The 19,245-nt window shown below is 56.3% G+C and overlaps 1 protein-coding gene and 1 long non-coding RNA gene across 3 annotated transcripts; both read left to right on the top strand.

Annotated features, from left to right (window-relative positions):
• Window positions 1–505: 505 nt before the first annotated feature.
• Window positions 506–5,873, top strand: SKOR1 (SKI family transcriptional corepressor 1). Of its 2 annotated transcripts, none has more exons than XM_085070242.1 (9): window positions 506–632; window positions 1,460–3,453; window positions 3,532–3,628; window positions 4,004–4,111; window positions 4,189–4,260; window positions 4,472–4,546; window positions 4,634–4,708; window positions 5,299–5,364; window positions 5,494–5,873. In XM_085070242.1, exons 2-9 carry the CDS (start codon window positions 1,477–1,479, stop codon window positions 5,589–5,591), a joined length of 2,568 nt encoding a protein of 855 aa, XP_084926368.1. In that variant the 5' UTR covers window positions 506–632; window positions 1,460–1,476; the 3' UTR covers window positions 5,592–5,873. The 2 variants fall into 2 exon arrangements, with proteins under 2 accessions (XP_084926368.1, XP_084926369.1); XM_085070243.1 differs by having other exon boundaries at window positions 5,299–5,372.
• Window positions 5,874–12,574: 6,701 nt separating this feature from the next.
• LOC146432525 (uncharacterized) lies at window positions 12,575–13,634 on the top strand. The gene is made up of 2 exons (XR_014854170.1): window positions 12,575–12,712; window positions 13,336–13,634. It is a non-coding gene; the product is annotated as an uncharacterized LOC146432525 (long non-coding RNA).
• Window positions 13,635–19,245: the final 5,611 nt, after the last annotated feature.

Here is a 19,245-nt window from a genome sequence, read left to right as displayed (position 1 = left end):
TTCGTTACCGCCCGCTCCCCGCGCAAACTTTCAACGAGCATCGCTCCCCCGGGACGCGGCGCGGCGGGAGGTGGGCGCGGGGGGGGCGCGGAGCCCCAGGCAGGTGCGGCGCGGGGCTGATCCCCGCTCTTACCTCGGGCAGCCCGGGCGGGTCCCCGCTCGGTGGCGGCCCCCACGCCCTCCCCCCTCCCGCTCCCTCCCCGTTCCGCCGTGCCTTAAAGCCGCGCCGTGATTGACTGGAGCGCATCGGTGATTGACGGCGGCGGGGTCCCGGAGGCCGTTAATGTAAATATGCTGGTGCTAAGTGGGTGTGTCTTCCCGTTATTTTAGCTGTCACCGGATCAATGTGCAGCGTCTCCAAGTACGGATCCGGATCCTCCCTCGGTGGCGCGGCTGGTCACTCGCTCTTGTTGCATCTCGCCCGGGCGGACGCGGCGGCGGGGCGGGCGGCGGCCCCGAGGCGTCGGTGAAGGGCGCGCCCGCTGCCCGCCCGCCCCGCGCCCCGGCGCTTCGGCTGCCCCGGGAACGGGCTCGGTGCGGACGGGCCCCCCCGGCCGATGGCGGCTCCGGCCCCGGGCTGCGGCCCCTAGTCCCGAGCAGAGCCTGCACGTCCAGCCGGGCTCCGCGGCGCGGTGAGTGCGAGCGGGCGGCGGATGGAGGGGAAGGGGATGGGGATGGGGGGGCGGAAAGCGGGGCGCGTTTTCGGGAGTCGCTCCCCGTTATTTTGTGTAATTACCACGGAAGCGGCTTAAGCACCGGGAGCCCTCCCCGCTAAGCCAATTTGCCTGGCTCGCTGCTGCCCTTCTGCTACGTGCGGCGGGTGCTCCCCGCCCCGGCCCCTAATCCGCCCGCGCCTAATCGCCTGCCGGGGACACGACAAAGGGGCTCCGGGCCACCGCGCCCGCCGCCCCGCTCCGCCCGCGGCCACCGAGCGCCAAGTTTGGGCCCGCCCGCTCCGGCCCGGGGCTCGGGCCCCCGGGACGCGCTGGCCGCATCCTCCGGCGCGATTCGTTGGAGCCGCCCGGAGCCCGCCGCAAACCGGCACGGCACGGCCCGGCGAGCCCGCACAAAGGAAGGGACGCGGCAGCTCCCGGGGACTCGGGGAGGAAGGAAGCGGAGGTGGTGACCCCCCCGGGATGCCCTTGCCCCGGGCTGCCGGAGCCGCTCAGCCGCGGGGCCGCGCCCGGCCGGAGGATACGGCGGCGCTCGGTACCGGCGGCAGCGGCGCGGGGGATGCGCTCCGGCCCCGGCTGAGCCCGCCGGCCGGGAGGGTCCTGCGGCAGCTCCCGAGGGGCTCCGGGTCGGGGTAACGCCGGTGGTGCCGAGCGAGGAGCGGCTGGGCCGCGCGGCGGGGATCGGCCGGGCCGCGGAGCGGAGCCCCGGGAGCGGCGGGCCGGGAGCGGCGGCGGGGCCCCGGGAGCGCCTCTAACCTGCGCCTTTCCCCGATTTTGTTTTGCAGGGGCGTTTTGGGGGGGAATGGAGGCGATCGCCAGTCAGATGGGAAATGGGAGAGATGCAAGCTCCTCCCCAAATTCAAAGCAAGAGCTGCAGCCGTACCAGGGCTCCAATACCCTCAAGCCCAACCAAGTGGGTGAGACCTCCCTGTACGGCGTGCCCATCGTGTCCCTGGTCATCGACGGGCAGGAGCGGCTGTGCCTGGCGCAGATCTCCAACACGCTGCTCAAGAACTACAGCTACAATGAGATCCACAACCGGCGGGTGGCCCTGGGCATCACCTGCGTGCAGTGCACGCCGGTGCAGCTGGAGATCCTGCGGCGGGCCGGGGCCATGCCCATCTCCTCCCGCCGCTGCGGCATGATCACCAAGAGGGAGGCGGAGCGGCTCTGCAAGTCCTTCCTGGGCGAGCACAAGCCGCCCAAGCTGCCCGAGAACTTCGCCTTCGACGTGGTGCACGAGTGCGCCTGGGGCTCCCGGGGCAGCTTCATCCCGGCCCGCTACAACAGCTCCCGCGCCAAGTGCATCAAGTGCAGCTACTGCAGCATGTACTTCTCCCCCAACAAGTTCATCTTCCACTCCCACCGCACCCCGGACTCCAAGTACACCCAGCCCGACGCCGCCAACTTCAACTCCTGGCGCCGCCACCTCAAGCTCAGCGACAAGACGGCCACGGAGGAGCTGTCGCACGCCTGGGAGGATGTCAAGGCCATGTTCAACGGCGGCACCCGCAAGCGGACCTTCTCCCTGCAAGGGGCGGCCGCCGGCGGGCCCGGGGCCGGCTCCCCCGCCGCCAAGGCCGCCCTGCACCCGCCGCCGCCCGCGGGCCCCGAGCTGGCCCCGGCGCACAAGAGCCTCCGGTGCAGCGGGCAGGAGGCGGCGGGCGAGCGCGGGGCGCTGGGGCTGGCGGCGGCGCACGGCGGGGCCGCGGGAGCGCACGGCGGGGCGGGCGCGGTGCGCAGCTACCCGGTGATCCCGGTGCCCAGCAAGGGCTTCGGGATGCTGCAGAAGCTGCCGCCGCCGCTCTTCCCCCACCCGTACGGCTTCCCCGCCGCCGCGTTCGGACTGTGCCCCAAGAAGCAGGAGGAGGCGCTGGGCGGCGCGGGGGGCGGCGAGGCGGGCAAGGGCGGCGCGCTGCCCCCCGGCATGTTCTGGGGACCCCCGCACCCCCATCCGCACCAGCCGGCCCAGCCGCCCCACCAGCCCGGGGCCGCCAAGGACACCGGCGTGTACCCCTCGTTCCCCGTGTTCTGGCCGGCCGCCGGCAGCCTGCCCGTGCCGCCCTACCCCGCGCAGAGCCCGGCCAAGGCGGCAGCTACCGCCGTGGTGGTGGCGGCGGCGGCGGCCGCGGCGGCGGCTGCGGCCGAGCCGGCGGGGCTGGCGGGGCGGCACGGGGAGCTGGAGGGCTCGGAGCCCTCGGGCAGCGGCCGGAGCAGCGCCACCCCGCAGGAGGGAGCGGGCGCGGAGGGCGAGCGCTGCCCCAGCGCCCTGTCGCGGGCGGCGGGCGAGGAGGAGCGCTCCGGGGACGAGGCGCTGCTCGCCCCGCTGCCGCTGCCCAGGAAGGGCAGCTACCTGTCCGCCTTCCGCCCGGTGGTCAAGGACGCCGAGAGCATCGCCAAGCTCTACGGCACCCGCGAGGCGTTCGGCGGCGCGGGGCCCCGCGGGCCCGGCTACCTCTCGCCGGACTTCCTCAGCGAGGGCAGCTCCAGCTACCGCTCGCTGTCCCCCGGGGGGGACACGGCCGAGGAGCCCGAGGTGGACGTGGAGTCCAACCGCTTCCCGGAGGACGAGGAGGAGGAAGCCGCCGCCGTTCCCGCCGTGGCCCCCGCCGAGGGCCGGGAGCCTCCGCCGCCGCGGCTGCTGGCAGGGCCCGAGGAGCCGCCGCCGCCCGCCGGGGCCGAGGGAACCGAGGAGAAGCCGGGCGAGGCGGGCGCGCAGGAGAGCGGCCAAGCCCCCGACGGCAGCCCCGAGCGGAGCGGCAGCAGCGGCGCCTACGAGGTGCGGACGGGCCGGTGGGGGATCTGCCCTCGGGGGTCCCCGCGGGGTCGGCCCGGGCTCTGACTCGCTCTCTTGCAGGTGTTCGCGCCGGAGAGGGGGGAGCACCTGCAGCCGCTGAAACCCGCCGCGTCCCTGGGAGCCCCCGCCGCCTTCCTCTGCACCCCCGAGGCGAAGGGTAACGCGGGCAGGGCAGGGCGGTCGCTGCGCACCGAGGGCGCGGCCCCGGGGGAGGCCCAGCCCCGGGGGGACACCCGAGCGGCCGCTTTCGTTTGGGGGCTTTCGGGGGAAAAGCCGACAGAACGGGTTCCGGGCGGGGGTCGGGGCTGAGGCCCCCCCGAGGCCGGGGATGCCGCCGGGGCCGCGGCCGGTGCGGCGGGGAAGGGCCGGCGGGGCCAAGCTCCTGCCCACAAGCTACTTTCCAACAGCAAAGCGATTAGGATGTCCGCTAAGAAGGTTTTAACGAGGGCTTTGTCCGTAATTATGTAATTAAGGATATATCAGGACCATACTTTCATTGCTTATGGTTGAAAATCGGTTTATTAACTTTAAGAGCAAGATAAAGAAGACAATCACTCCGCGGCAGAGGATTTGGAGAGCAGAAAATCCTATCAGGACCAAAGGAATGTCTCTCATCCCAGCCCTGTAAATACCGACAGAGGTAAGCACCGCTCCGCGGGGCGATGCGGGGTGCGCGGAGCCCCCCGGCCGGGCTGACGGCGCTCTGCCCCCCGGCAGGCGAGGAAGGGCTCGCCATGGATGTCACCGGGACGCAGCTGGTGGAGAAGGACATCGAAAACTTGGCCCGAGGTGAGGCGGGGCCGCGGCCCGGAGCGGGGCGGGGTGCGGGGGGCTCTGCGGCACCCCCCGGCCTCTCCCCGCCGCTCGAGGTATTTGTGTTTTCTGCAGGAGTGATTAACTCCTGTGATTAATGTAACGTAATGCGATTAGCGCCGCGCTGAGCCGCCTCCAGATGGAAAAGTGCGGGCTCCCCTCAACCCCGCCGTGTATTTTTAAACAGATGAGTTACAAAAACTGGTCCTGGAGCAAATGGAGCTGAGGAAAAAGCTGGAGAGGGACTTCCAGAGCCTGAAAGGTACCGCTGCCCCGTTCCCCGCCCATGCCCCGCCCCGGCCGGGAGCGGCTCCGCTCCGGGCTGCGGTGCTGACCCCGAGCCCCGCAGATAACTTCCAGGACCAGATGAAGCGGGAGCTGGCGTACCGGGAAGAGATGGTGCAGCAGCTGCAGATCGTCCGAGGTACGGCCGAGCCCACCGCCCGTTTTATCTCCTTTTTTCCCTTTTTTTTATAATTAAAAAAAAATTCTTTCTGCTTTCTTTTTTGTTTGGGTGGGATTTTTTCTGTTTGTTTTGGGTTTTTTTGGGTTTATTTTGTTGTTTTGTTGGGGTTTTTTTTGTTTTTGATTTGGTTTTTTTTGGGTTTTTGTTTGTTTGTTTTGGCTTTTTTAGGTTTTTGGGTTTTTTGGTTTTGTTTTTGGGTGGTGGTTTTTTTAAAGTTTTTTTTTTTAGTTTAGTTTAGTTTTATTTTATTCTATACTTTTTCTCGCCCTCCAATTCCTCTCGGGATTCCGAGCTGCCCCGCGAACCTCCGTGAGCCACAGTTACACGGCCGGGAACGACCCTTCCCTCTCGCATCCATTTCCACACGGCCTAAATTAAAAACCCAGCAGGAAAAATCCCTTACTTGGGAAGCCGAGAAGCTTCTCCCGGCTTTGTCCCCCCGTTCCCCTCCCGGTTTGCGGTGCCCGTGGGGTGGCCGCGGTGGTGTCCCCACGGTGGTGTCCCCCCGGTGGTGTCCCCCGGCTCTCGGTGACACTTTCCCATCGCAGACACTCTGTGCAACGAGCTGGACCAGGAGAGGAAAGCGCGCTACGCCATCCAGCAGAAGTTGAAAGGTACCGGGGTAGGACCGGGGGGGCACAGCTGGCCCAGGGGGGCTCACGCTCCCCGCTCCCCGCCCGGGGGGCTCCGGGGGGCTCCGGGGGGCTCCGGGGGGCTCCGGGCTCACGGCTGGTTCCTCGCAGAGGCTCACGACGCGCTGCATCACTTCTCCTGCAAAATGCTGACCCCGCGGCACTGCACGGGGAACTGCTCCTTCAAGCCGCCGCTGCTGCCCCAGTGAGCCCCCCCGGCCCCCCAGCCCCGAAGCCATGCGGGCAGAGCCCACACAAGCCATTTCCACGAGGAGACTCCTGTACATAGAGGACTCGGAGCCCGGCTTTCCTCGGACTGGCAATACGGCGGGGGTCCCGGGCCGGCCGGGGGGAGCCGAGCCTTGCCGGCAGCCCCCGCTCCGCCTCCCCTCCCTCCCTGCCCCGTGTGTCCGCTTCTTCCACCCTTGTCCAGACTGGAAACAAAAGTGGCTATGTGCAATGGATATAAATGTACTGTGATTCTCTTGGTACAGTATTTGTCGGATTTTTATTTATTTATTTATTTATGATGTATATTTATCCTCCCCCCATCCCGGGCCCCCTCCTTCCCCGCTCCCGGTAAATTCTGGATGTAACGGCACTTTAACGGGCGGCCCGCGGCTCCGGAGGCACAACAGCGCTCGCCCGCTCTGGGGACAGCCCCCTCTGTACGTGATTTTGGTTCTTTAATAAAAACCGACTTTAAGAAGCCGCCTGGTGCGTGGGGCTGGCCCGGGGCTCTCGGTCGCCCCAGGTCCCGGTACCGAGCCGGGGGTGCTGCCCGCTCCCCGCGGGGCTGCCGCTCGCTCCCCTCCTCCCGCCGCAGCCGGAGCTCATTAATGCCCATTTCTATGCTCGTTTCACACATGAAGGTATCACATTAATGAGCTCGGAGAGCGGGCGCGGAGGTGCGCGCACACCCAGCAGCCCGAAATACCTGGTTTGAGCGCAGAATTCACCTCGCGCTGAGCGGGGCCGGGAACGGGAACGGGACCGGGGCGGGGTGAGGTCGCGCCGGGGCCAGGGGGAGCTCCGGGGGTGGGAAGGACCCGGCGGGGAGAGGCGCCGGGAGCTGCGGGGCGGATGCACCGAGCACCGCGGTACCCGTGCGGGGAAGGCACCGGGGGAAGGGATAAGGGGACAGGGGGCATCCCGGGGATCAGCGACAGCCCGGGGACCAGGCGAGGGCAGAGGGCGGCAGGGGAGATGCCCTGGGGGCTGCGCGCTGCCCATCCCGGGTGGCTGCGCTGTGAGCCCCGGCAGCTCGGCAGAGCGGGATGCGCCCGTAATTAGCTGCGGGGCTCATTAGGCCGTTCCGCGGCCTGGGCCGCCACCGCGCGGGCACAGCCGGAGGTGCAGCTCCCCTTCTGCCCCGGTTCCGAGCTCGGGATCAGCCGGGCTGGAGCAGAGCAGAGCAGAGCAGAGCAGCATCCCAAACCCTTCACCTGCGGGGTGAAGGGCAGGGGGATGTGGGCGTGGCTGGGTGGGATGAAGGTTAAAAACATTTGGGGTGGAAGCCTAGCTGAGGGTTTTGGGTTCTTGTTTTTCTGAGTCTCAGAGGCAGTTCCCATGAGTTCTCTGCCTCATCCCTGAACTGTTCAAGGCCAGGTTGGACAGCCTTGGAGCAGCCTGGGATAGGGTGGAATGAGATGAGCCTTAGGATCTCTTCCAAGCCATTCTGGGATTCTCTCCTTTGGATGCAGACGTCCTGCACAAGCCATCCCATCCCTGATCTGCCATCCTGAGTGGGAGCAGCAGGGCTGATGGCATCTCCTGCAGGTGAGTGCAGGGCGAGGATCAGCCCGGAGGGACACGGAGGGATGTGTAACCCACGGAGCTGAACTGAGGCTCTGCAAGCCGAGAGGTGCTCACTTGTGGGAATTAGAGTTGGAGCTTTTTGGAGCTATTAGAGGGGCAGCTGAGCCTCTTTCCTTGCATTTTTCCTTGCTGGCTGGGTCGTTGCTGGCACCTCACAGAGTGACACCCGGTGACCCCAAGGAGGAACCACAGCAGAGCTGGCCTGGGTGTCCCTCCAGCCCAAAATCCCACCCAGCCCCTGCTGTGCCCACCTGCCCCAGCAGTGCCTCCCAACACGAGCACCAAAATCAGCCATTAGGTTGTATTAATATTTTCCCACTACTTAGCGCTCATTAAAATGTACTTTGCAGAATTTAATATGCGACTTGAAATGACACAACGTATTAAGTGCTTAATATACTAGAAATTATGAAACTATTACAGTCTAAGTAATATGAAATAATTAGAGTGAATTAAACTTCACTGGCAGAATGAGGGAAAGGCTTCAAATTTTTTATTCTCTTTTTTATTTTTTTTTTTCGGGTTCAAAATAGTTGAATGCGGTAACAGCCCCTGCAAATAAACAACCGGAGTCAGGATTTTTAAATAATTAAAGCAGGAGGAAGCCTGGAGTGTCTGTGATGAATCCGGAATTGGGGGAAGCAGAAGGTCTGCTGCTGGAGCTGATGGAGTTGCTCTTTCAGGCCAGCGGCAGAGCAGCTCTTTAGGAGGAGCTGCTCACCAGACCCGCAGCCTGGAGAACCTCAGCCCCATATGCTGCTCCCTCCCGAGCGCCAGGCGCTTCGCTGGGAGCAGCCGCGGTGGCTCTCGGGGACAGAATAGCACACGGGCTGAGCTGGAAGTGCCCTCCGCAGAGCAGCTCCCACCTCGGGGGGTTCACACCCCGCAGACCCCCCGGGAAAATCCCAGCAGCGATTTGCTGCCTTTGGGAAGAGCTCCGGGCCATCGCGTGGGTGCTGGGATTGTTTTGGGGGGTTTTGCTGGCATGACGGGGATCCCCTGGGGTGGGGCGGGTGTGGGGCTGGGCATGCCCTCGGGAGGATCTCCAGCAGCGATGCCAAGAGCGAGGTTTAGGCAGGGGGTGGGAATGGATGGGATTGGGTGGGAATGTGCTGCTATGGCAACACACTGGGCACTGCTGCTCCCTGCGTGGAGGAGTTTGAGATGGGATATCGGGAAGGAATTCCTGGCTGGCAGGGTGGGGAGGCCCTGGAGTGGAATTCCCAGAGAAGCTTGGCTGCCCCTGGATCCTTGGCAGTGTCCAAAGCCAGGCTGGACAGCGCTTGGAGCAGCATGGGACAGTGGCAGGTGTCCCTGTCCTGGCCCTGGATGCTCTGCAAGGTCCTTTCCAGCCCAATCCATGATTCCATGCAGGCACCAGGAGGTGGCGTTGGCAGCGCCGCTCAGCTCAGCGCTCCCCGCCGGAGTTTGGGTTTGAACGGAGGTTTTGTGCTACTTCCATGGAAACTGCCCGAAGTGTCCCTTGGGAACGCCAGGCTGAGCCGCAGGGAAGCACAGGCAGCTCCTGGGGTGGGTTTGACCCCAGCCCGGGGCAGGACGTGGCGTTTGTCCTCCCACGGTCCCTGTCCCCTGTCCAGCCTGTCCCAGGCTCTCGGCACAGCCATCCCATCCTCCCCGGCACCGAGTGCTGCTGCCGGGTCAGCGTCCCTCCATCCAGGTGGCAGCTAAGGACACCATCGATCCCGAGGGACAGCAGCGCTCCCTGGCTGCCAGCTGGACTTTGTGCTGCGGACACAGCCGGGCAGCCTGGCCAGTTCTCCTGCTCATTCCCTTATCCGGTCCCTATCTCACCCCTCTGGCCTCGAGGATCCTACGGAAGCTGTGCCAGAGGCCTCGCTGGAGCCAAGGTAAATAACCTCCTTGATTTCCCCTTTCATCCCCGAGGCCTCCAGGAACGATCTGTGCCCGGGGAAGCTGCACTGACTGTTCCCAGCCATCATCATCTCAGTCCCTCGGGAATGCATCCCAGCAGGATTTGCTCCATCACCTTCCCAACGTTCTGCACCGACTGTTCCAAATCCTCCTCCTGTCCCAGACCAAGCTTTTTCCCATTGCTGTGACCCTTCAGAGGTGATCCTGTGATCCCACAGGGATGCTGCCCATCCTGGATAGGTTTGTCCAGGGGGCTGAGGTGGATCCGGAGCATTCAGTTGTGACCAAAACTGTGCCTGAAAACCCAGAAAGTTCTTTCTTGGGAAAAATCCCAGTGATTTTGGTACCTGACTGGGGACGAGGTGTGTGTTCAGTCCTTGCCTGGCTGGAGGTTCCTCCTGCCTGATCTTCATTTTTTGGGGGGAAACACATTTGATTTGAGCAATGATGTGTCTGGCTGGTGTCCTTTGGGTTTAAATCCAGTGATTTAGGGACAAGTGTGAACAGGACAGCAAGGAGCTGTGTCCACGTGTGAGGAGATGTGGGTTTAATCACACTGATGGAATTTTGGGTGCAAACACAACTGTGCTGTGTGGTGAGGGAAGGGAGTGCACAGGGCAGCTCTGCCCTGCTTGCAGAATCACTTATTTTATCTTCACGTAACAAAGCGAACTCTGGGGTTCTCCTGGAAACTTAAAGCATATTTTCCTGGGTTTTTCTCCCCCTTAAAAACTGACAATCCTTTCCTTTGCTCTCCTTTCTGACTCTTGATGAAGTTGTGGGATCTGCTAATTTCGGAGGAGTTGCTCAGATCTGCGCCTTTTGGAGATCTGATTTGGCATCTTTTTTGCTCTCCTTTTGGAGATTTTTTCTTCAGGCTAAACGACATCTCATTTTGGAGGAATTGTTCAGGTCTGCTCATTTTGGAGATCTGATTTCGCATCTTTTTTGCTCTCCTTTTGGAGATCTCTTCCCCAGGCTGAGCGGCTCCACCTCCCTCATCCTGCCCCTGCTGCCCCAAAGAAAACCCTTTCGGGAGAGGATTTTGGGAACCCTTTGGTGCTGCTCTGGAATTGAGAGCAGTGTTTGGCTGGCAGTGTCACCTTCCCCGAGCTCTGTGCTCACAGAGGGCTCTGCCAAGTGTAGCACCTTTTAATTTGCTCTTTTCCCATGCATTCCTGGATTTATGGCTCAGCTCAGCCCAGACCCGGCGCAGATGGAAAGCTCCCTCCAGAGGGTCTCTCCACACCATAACCCTTGTGGGCTCCCTGGAGGAAACTGATGTGCTATTCCCTGGAAGGAATCCACCTGAACAGGGGGGTTATGCTGGATTTTGCAGGAATTCGAGCTTTGGAAGTTGGCAGGAGATGTGTCTGAAGGCAGGGTTGTGATTCTGCTCTCTGCTTTCAATGTTTTCAGGTCGGGTGGATTTGGGAACATGCTAATGGAGTAAAAATGAAACAGAAAAGGGGGGAAAAGGAGCAACCTGGGAGAAAATGGATTTTCAGCCATGCCTGCACCACGGTGAGGAGCACATTTGGAGTTGGTTACCATCTGTAGCAGCTTTTCCAAAGCAAACATTGCCAGCCCGTCCAGCTTTGGCTGCGTAATTGCCATAAACCACTGCAAGGGCATCCAGACTAGCACAGCCCTGGAACTACTTCTAGGATTAGGTCTTAGCCCCTTGAAAAATAAACCTTGGCGAGAGCTCCGTTCTCCCCAATAAAAATTCCGTTTTCACAGCTCTCTAATCAAGTTTTCCAGAGCCGCGGTCCAAATTAGAAACTGCACTCAGAATATCTGACCCAGGAGAAGGAGATGGAGGTTTTCATTGAAAGTAGTGCCAGGCTGGAAATTTCCAAAGTTCTCAGAGTCTCACCTGTGGCCAAACTGGGGAGTTTGTCCCAGGAAATCTGTTCCTTGCACAGCAAAGCTCTGTCGGAACCAAGCTCAACCTGTGGATGAGTCTCCTGTGCAGGATTCCTCCCAGACAGGCTGGGAATGTTCACCTGGAGAAGGGAAGGATCCAGGGAATCCTCAGAGCTCCTTCCAGGGGCTCCAGGAAAGCTGGAGAGGGACTGAGGACAAGGGATGGAGGGACAGGACACAGGGAAAGATGGAATATTGGGAAGGAATTCCTGGCTGGGAGGGTGAGTATCTCTTCTGCCAAAGAGCAACAAGCCAAGCTTCTGAAGGGAATCCATCCCAGAATCTTTGAGGGTGGAACAGACCCCAAGGTCAGAGTCCAACCATCACCATTTTCTGTGTCCTCTCCTGGTCTAGAAGGATCTCATGGAACTTTGTGACTCCTCATGAAAATTCTGAGGACCTTGCAGAATAGCTGCAGAGTTTGAAACCTCCTGGGAGAAGATTTAGGTGGGATATTGGGAAGGATTTGTTCCCTGTAGGGTGGAGAGCTCCTGGATCCCTGGAAATGTCCAAGGCCAAGCTGAACAGGGCTTGGAGCGACCTGGGACAGTGGGAGGAGGTGGAACAAGATGATCTTTAAGGATCCCTTGCAATCCCAACCATTCCAGGATTCCATGAACTTGTCCATCAGTCAGTTCCAGCAGTCTGTCTGTGACAGGAGGAAAGCACAGCCACACTCCATCTTCGTGTCTGTGCCCAGCTGGGCTGAAAGATGTTCAGCAGCACAAAAACCCTGGGCGAGATGGTGGCTGAAAGGCTCACGTGGGCTCCTAATTGTGGCAACATGTTGGATTCTGTGATCCGCCGTGCTTATATAACACCTTTTATGAAACTCTTGGCACGAAAACAATGCGTAAAAATAACAGATGTTGGCAAATCACAACCACGTTCTGAGATCTTGCTGCAGCTCCGTTTGGTGAAAACAATAGGCTGGCTTTAAATTGGGGAGTTTTTTTCTTTTTTCCCTCAAAGAAAATGTCCATGGGCAAAGAAATGGTTGAAAAAAACAGGGAAAAGGCTAAAAGTGCTAGTGGGGCTTTGCCTGAAGGGATCTGGAGGTAGTTGGGAGCTCCAGAGTCTGAGATGGGATGGAGAGTTCAGTCTTTGAGTGCTCCTTGTTACCTTCAGTGGGATTTTCCTTCCAAGGCAGGCAAGGCTGAGGTGTTCCTGAGCTGAATCCTAAGGGAATGACAAGGTGTTCCTGGAATGGATCCCAAGGGAATGATAGTGATCCAGCCTCCCAATGAACAATTGTCCTTCCAGGACCATGGCTGGGCAATGTAGCCCTTGGGGACAAGGTTGGTGGGGTGGCAGGGCTGGGCTGATGTTGGACTCCATCTCGGAGGGATCTTCCAACCTCAGTGATTCCATGATCACTTCTGCAAATCCTAAAGGTTTGGGATGAACTGTAAATGCAGGAGGATATCAGCAAGGGAATAACTCTGGGTGTATCCAGTCTTTCCCAATCCCAGGAGCTCTCCTGGCTGGGCTGGGTCTGTCAGGAGAGGTGTTGGCTGTCAGGAACGTGGCTTTTCCCACGCCTTTCTGATAAATAAATTTGTGATACATTGTGGTAATTCCCGGCGGATGGAGAGGAACAGCTCCAACCAGCCACCACCAATTCCCTCCTGTTTGCTGTGGAACAGAGTCCTGAGCACCTCAAACCAGACCCAGGGCTTCAAACCACGAGGTAATGCATGGAATCATTGGATTCCAAATTAGAATTCCAAATTGGAATTAAAAAAATTGGATCTTGCTGGGGGTTGGGTGGTTTTTTGCCCTAAACCTCCTTCCTGGCCATCATTTTAGAGCTGGTTTTCACTTTGGCACCAGCCCTGGCTCCTGTTGGCATCCCTGGTACAGCAGCTCCATCATAACTCTGCTTCCCAAAATGGAATTTGGCCTCCAGTCTGCTCCATTCTGTCCCATTAATCCAGAATTCATTGTCTGAGAGAGCCCAGATGTGAGAGCAGGACTGGCCACGACGTGGCCAAGAGGTGCCAATTATTTCTTGGTATCATTTTAAAGGATTTGGGTCCCCAGATGGGAAAAAACTGCAGGACATCTTCAATGGGAAAGGGAAAACCAGCGCTAACAGTCTTACTTTATTAGCAGAGAAAAGAAAAGATATTTTAGCTAAAGGCTTCCAACTTGGGGGAAAAAAATAAAAAGGAAAATTCAAAACTGAAAGAGAGAACTTACTGTTTTGAAAGAGTTTGCAGGGTGGAGACATCAAACTGAAAGGATCTTGTGTAATTCTGCTTTTTAGGTCTAATACTAAATTCACCCGTTTATTCCTTTGCTTTCCCACAGGGAGATCGCTGGGGAATGCTCAAGGAAAAAAGCTGATTTTTGGAGTGGCTGGAAGCATGCGGCATCTCCAGGATCAGCCCCAGACACTTCTGTCTCTAATTTTTGTCCAGACAGCTGATATTTCATAGCTCTTCCCACCCTCCAAGTCCTCGGTAAGTGTTAAGTATTTTCTGCATCCAGCAAATGGAACAATAACGGAGGACTTAATTTTCCCATCTGTCAACTCGTCCTGAACAAATTGTACGTCTTTCTCTTCAGAGTGAAATCTCAGCTAAATTAAAAGCTTTCGTGTTCATTTCCATGTAGCAGAGGTTCTGAAGGAAATTCTGTCATCATGTTTCTGCCTGATTTTTTTCTTTTTCTTTTTTTTTTAACATAGTATGAAGGATTTTTTTTTTTTTTAACATATTACGAATTACGGAAGATTTGTTTTTGTGGCTCGGGTGGTGGTTTTGTCTTAGGTATTGAACCTTAACTCATGCTGCCCCCAGGTAGTGCACATCAGGTTGAGGGCAGAATTGTCATCGAATTCTGGAATGGTTGGGCATGGAGGGACCTTAAATCCCATCCAGTGCCACCTCTCCATGGCAGGGACACCTTCCACTGTCCCACGGTGATCCAAACCCTGTCCAGCCTGGCCTTGGACACTCCAGGGATCCAGGGGCAGAACAGCTTCTCTGGGAATTCCATCCCAGCCCCTCACAGAGAACAATTCCTTCCCAATATCCCATCTCTCCATGCCCTGTGGCAGTGGGAAACCTTTCCCTGTGTCCTGCTCCTCCAAGTCCCTTTCCTGGAGCTCCTGTCCCCCAGGCCAGGGGCTGCAGCAGGGGTGCCACCAGAGGGTTTTTTGGTGCAGAAACCCCCTCCTCTCACAGTTTCATTTCCCTGCCATAAATGTTGTGTGTTTTCCCCTCATCCTGCCCCTCCCACTGTCCCACCCTCCTGGCAGGCTCTGATAAGGGTTCGGGGAGAGATAAGGAGTTCTTCCCCTTCTCCTCCCTCAGCTGAAGCACCAGCAAATGCTGAAGCTCCACTTCCATGAGCTCCGTTAAATGCACAGGGAAGTGAAACCAGTCATCCCCACCTCCCAGGCTCTGGGACAAAGATTTGTCCATGCAGATCTTTGGTGAAAAAAGTGAAATAATAATAATTTTTAAAGTCAGAGCTCTTCTCCTCCTCCTCCCTCGGCTGGAGCACCAGCAAACCTGGAGGCTGCACGTTCCCAACCCCACCAGCTCCATTAAATGCATGGGAAAGTGAAACTGGTCATTCCCTCTTCCCAGGCTCTGGGACAAAGATTTGTCCATGCAGATCTTTGGTGAAAAAAGTGAAATAATAATAGTAATTTAATAGTCAGAGCAGTTCCCCTTCTCCTCAGCACCCCGCTGTGTCTCCTGAGCTGTCCCTGAGGTTCTGGGATAGGTTTACCTCGAGCAAAACCCTGTTGTGTGATGTGGCACAGACACACCCTGCCAGAGACAGGTAGGAATTTGGCTCTGGAGCTGTTTTCATTGGAAAACAAAAGGGTTTCTGTGACAGTCAGGAACAAGTGCCAGTTCAAGGGTACGAACTCTCCTCAGCCCGTGCTAACTGCAGGATATTCCTCACAAGGTTCCTCCAAGCCAGCAGCAGCTTTTCCCACCCTTCCCAATTAGGCAGCTTGGGTGGCAAATCCCAGAAAACTGAGAAAACAGGGCAAATTAACAACTTTTCCTCGTTGTCTGGTGGCTTCTCTCTCCACAGTGCATTCCTGGAGTGGATCCCTGATGCAGCAGTGCAGAGCACAAGGCAGCATTTCCAGGGCTCTGGTGGGAATGCTGAGGGGTGATTCCTGCTGGGATGTGCTGCTGCTCCAGGGAGGTGTGATATCTTCACGGCGCTGATAACGAAGCAGAAGAGGAGGGAAAGAGGCAGCTACTGCCTGGCTCAGGTTCTCCCTGCTCCGAGCTCCGGTGTCAGGAGCTGCCGGCGATTCCAGCGCCGGTATCCATAGCAGGAGCTCTGGAGCGGATCAGGTTCAAGTATTTCTGCTGGCTCGTGCTGCAGCGGGGATAAATTATGATGTCAAAACAGGGAGATGTTGTCACACAACCATCTCCCCTCGCGGGGTCAAGGTTCTGCTTCATAGCTCGGAAAGCCATTAGTCCATTTGAGAGCATATGGCCAAGAACGGGCAAAAAAAAGGTCCTGTGTGTTTGGGTCAGAGCTGCAGACAAAAGGCTCTTTGTGCCAGGCGCTGACAATGACAAATAAAGAGGAACCTGTTGATCTAGGAGAGAAATGGAGGATTATGAAAAGATCACATGGTGAGAAAAAGACCTTGGCTGTTTGTCTGGCCGTCAGTCTGGCCTGTCGTTAAAATGCTTTCTGCAGCCCTGGCGTGTTTGTTCAGAGAAACGTCGGCTCTCTCTCACGTGCTTTTTTCCAGCCTGCAAAATGCTACCTGTGCCTGAAAGTGCTGCCCTGGGGAGCCTCAGAGGAGAGGTGATATGCTCTTAGCTGGCTCCTGGCCAGGCGTGAGGCGTCAGGACAGTAATTAATGCTTGCAAACCTCTCTGATCGGCAGAAACACGAAAACCCGCTGTCTGTCCAACCGCGGCCATAAATACAGGACACAAAGAAAACCCGGTAACAAAACGCCTATAATTCAACAAAGTTCTTGGAAGGAGCCCAAAAGCTATGTCTAATGCTAATAATAAGCATATTTCCCAAAGGTAACATTTGATTTCTCTCCAAAACGAAACATATTTGAAGCTCTGCCTGGACGTCATTGTAGAGTAGATTAAGTGGGGCAGTTTAATGTGTGACTAAGTTTGTAAAGCCTTCAGCCAGCGCTGGAGAAACAGCAACAGTCTTGACAAGACTGGGCTGCAAAACCCTTCCCAGATAATGTGGTGTTTTTCACGGCGAGTCTGGAAAAAAATAGGGAACGGCTTTGGGTTTGTGGCACGCACATCTGGCGAGCGCAGGGTCCGGATCAGTGTGTGGAGAACACAGAGAACAACATTAATGACCAGAAATATTAATGTGGAGCATTGATGGGCTGCCTAAAATGACCTCCAGAGCCTGTGCAGAGCACCATGGATTTTTTAAAAAAATCCATTCGAGCCCATTATGTGCTGGAATGTATCCGAGTCCATCAGTGCAGGGAGTGCCAGGGAGTCCAAGGAGACCTATGGAAATGGGAGGAATTCGGAATAAAGCAGGAGTGTGTGGGGGGAAACAACAACAGAATGCTTTCGCCCTGGTTTTATTTATCTTTCTGGAGAGATGGAGCTGGGGAAGGGCGGTGAAGCACAAAGGGAGAGGTGCCTGGCTGTTCTTTAGGTTTGAAATCAATGCAGATAATGCACTCCCTCACAACGAAGGGCTCCCTCGCTTGCTGGTTTTCCATAAATCGCCGGGCTGTGCTTCCCAGGGATAATGGGAGAGCTGTGCCCGTGCCAGCAGGAATATACTCCTCAATAAAACAGGAGTGTGCAATTCCTCGGAGCAGCACTGGGATAGTTTAGTCTGGGCTGCCCTGAGCTCCATCCATTGGCAGGAATTCCCTGTGGAGCAGAGCGTTCCTCCCTTCCCGGCAGTTGATCCCAAAGACACAACAAAGGCACAGCCTCCTCCTGCCCAGGGAAATGCCATCCCAGGGAGGTGTGGAGTCCCCATCCCTGGATGTCCGAGGGAGGATGTGGCATTTGGCGCCCTGGGCTGGTGACAAGGGGGGGACTGGGCACAGCTTGGGCTCCATGACCTCGGAGAGCTTTTCCAGCCTCAGGGATTCTGGAATTCCTGCTCCCCAACCTCTCCGGCAGAGCAGAGGTTCTCCCTTCTTCTCCCTTCTTCCCCCTCCTCCCTTCTTCTCCCTTCTCCCTTCTTCTCCCTCCTCCCTTCTTCTCCCTTCTCCCTTCTTCTCCCTTCTCCCTTTGCCATCCTGATTTTTCACCCTGCCAGTGGTGATACATTCCCAGCTGGATCAGGCCTGGGGTCCAATTAGCCTCATTAAAAGTATAAACTAATAATTCCTCCTTCCCAGCTGCCTTGCCATGGACAGCCCCACCAGGGATTTAGTGCTTGATCCTGGAGTTGGGGCTTAGGTTTTCTTTTAAAAATATTTTTTAACTGGAGGCAGCTCTATTTATATATGCTTTGGGAGGGTAATTTTATGGGTAAATATAATCTTTATTAATATTTTCTTTGTTAACTCATTGATGTTGGTAAAGAGCTTTGAAGATGAAAGCACTGTATGCAATAAATATTAACGTTATTCCAACTTATTTGAATGTTGCCAGCATTCCAGCTCCGACATCTTTCATCCAAGAATCTCAAAGTGCTTTTCCAAATGTTAATTAATTTCCTCTCAGCAGTCCAGGGAGATACCTATTATTATCAGCATCTTCATTTCCCAGAGGAGTCATTCTGAGTGCATTTTACCCCACGGTTTTGGGCAAAATCAGCTGATAGGGCAGGAGGTTTTTGGGATTGATCCAACAATTCCTGCCTCCCATTCTCCTGGCCAGGCAGCATTCCCTTCCTGTGACACTCAGGTGTTCCAGGTGCTTTTATTGGTGACTCCTAAAAGAAAAAACCAGACAAGGATCACAAGCCCCACCCAGGGCAGGGGAGGAAACGAAACTCCTCCAAATCAGAATGATCACAGTCAGCAATCCATGAATTTTCAGGGGTTTGTTGATGTGCAGGAGTAAATCTTAATGGGATGCTGGTTTAGAGTCCTATTGTTGAGTCAGGATCTCATAATCCTCATTGAAAAGACCACGAAAATGGAAATATTTTCTCAACTGCAGCACAGGTGAGGATCTAAGCTGCACAGGCCAGGCTGCAGGTGAAACTTCTCCCAAATCACCCTCCCAGTGCAGAGCAGAGTGACTGACGAGACAAAAAGAGGATTTAGAGACAACGTGACTCCAGCAGGCCCTGAGAACAATGAGGAGTTCAAAAATAGCAGTATTGACTGGTGGAAAAACAACATACATATAATTTTCAGGTAATTACTGCAGTATAATTAGCTGGGTTGTTTTCACATGAGCCATCTGAAATGAACTCTGCCTGCTGCTGGAGCTCAGCTTTATTTGCAGCGTTCCCATGACTCAGGGGATGCTGGAGGAAGAGTGATGAGGTAAAAAAATGAAGATGTTTTTCATGGCTGAGCCCAACTCGGGGCTGCTGCTGCTTTATCCTGGGTTTATCCTGCTCTTTAGGCAAAAGAACTGGAAAAGATGAGCAAAATCTCCTATAGCTCCATAGGAATTCCATGTGTGGTTCATAATGGGATTTGTAGGAAAAGGAGACTCAAATTGTGACAGGGTTTTTTCTAGATCACTCCATTTGGCTGAAGAAAAATAATTTTTTTCCTGTGAAAAATCATTATAAATTCAGATTATATAAAAATATCAGTATTTTGCATGTACTGTGGGAGTGGAGGGCTGGGGGAATGACATGGAATATCCTAACAAGGACTCACTCTCCAAATTCTGGAAAATTGAGCACTTTAATTATTTTTATTTATATTGTTGCCACAGACTTTGCTTATTAAGAATCATTTAGTACCTGTAGAAACAACTTCTAACTTAAGCAGTGGGACCTTAAAAATCACTTTTAATTGGAATAAGAGAGTTTCTCCCAGGGAAACCCTGGGTTTGTTGGTGCTGGAGTGCAATTAAAAGCCTCCCTCACCTCTGTGATGATATTTTGGAAATAGATGCAGCTTTCTGTAGTTTTCTCCTCATGTTTGAATAGTTCTTGGCCAGTTTCAAGCTTCTAGAGGATCTGATGTTTTAAATATTGCCACAGAATTTCTCAGCTCCCCATGACCTGCTGTGGTTGCTTTTTACTCTTTCTTCTTGTTTCATCCACAAATTATGAAAATGGGTGTTAATGACCAAAAAAAAAATA

Source organism: Lichenostomus cassidix, chromosome 10 (genome assembly GCF_008360975.1).
Source record: "Lichenostomus cassidix isolate B80296 chromosome 10, HeHo_3.0, whole genome shotgun sequence".
Classification (NCBI taxonomy): Eukaryota; Metazoa; Chordata; class Aves; order Passeriformes; family Meliphagidae; genus Lichenostomus; species Lichenostomus cassidix.
This window is presented reverse-complemented; position numbering and strand designations above follow the sequence as displayed.

Coding starts and splice junctions, on each gene's coding strand:
- SKOR1 (XM_085070242.1), top strand. CDS start 1,477: ATGGAGGCGATCGCCAGTCAGATGGGAAATGGGAGAGATGCAAGCTCC. Junction 3,629..4,003: donor CTGCACCCCCGAGGCGAAGG/GTAACGCGGGCA, acceptor ATTAACTTTAAG/AGCAAGATAAAGAAGACAAT. Junction 4,112..4,188: donor CCCTGTAAATACCGACAGAG/GTAAGCACCGCT, acceptor GCCCCCCGGCAG/GCGAGGAAGGGCTCGCCATG.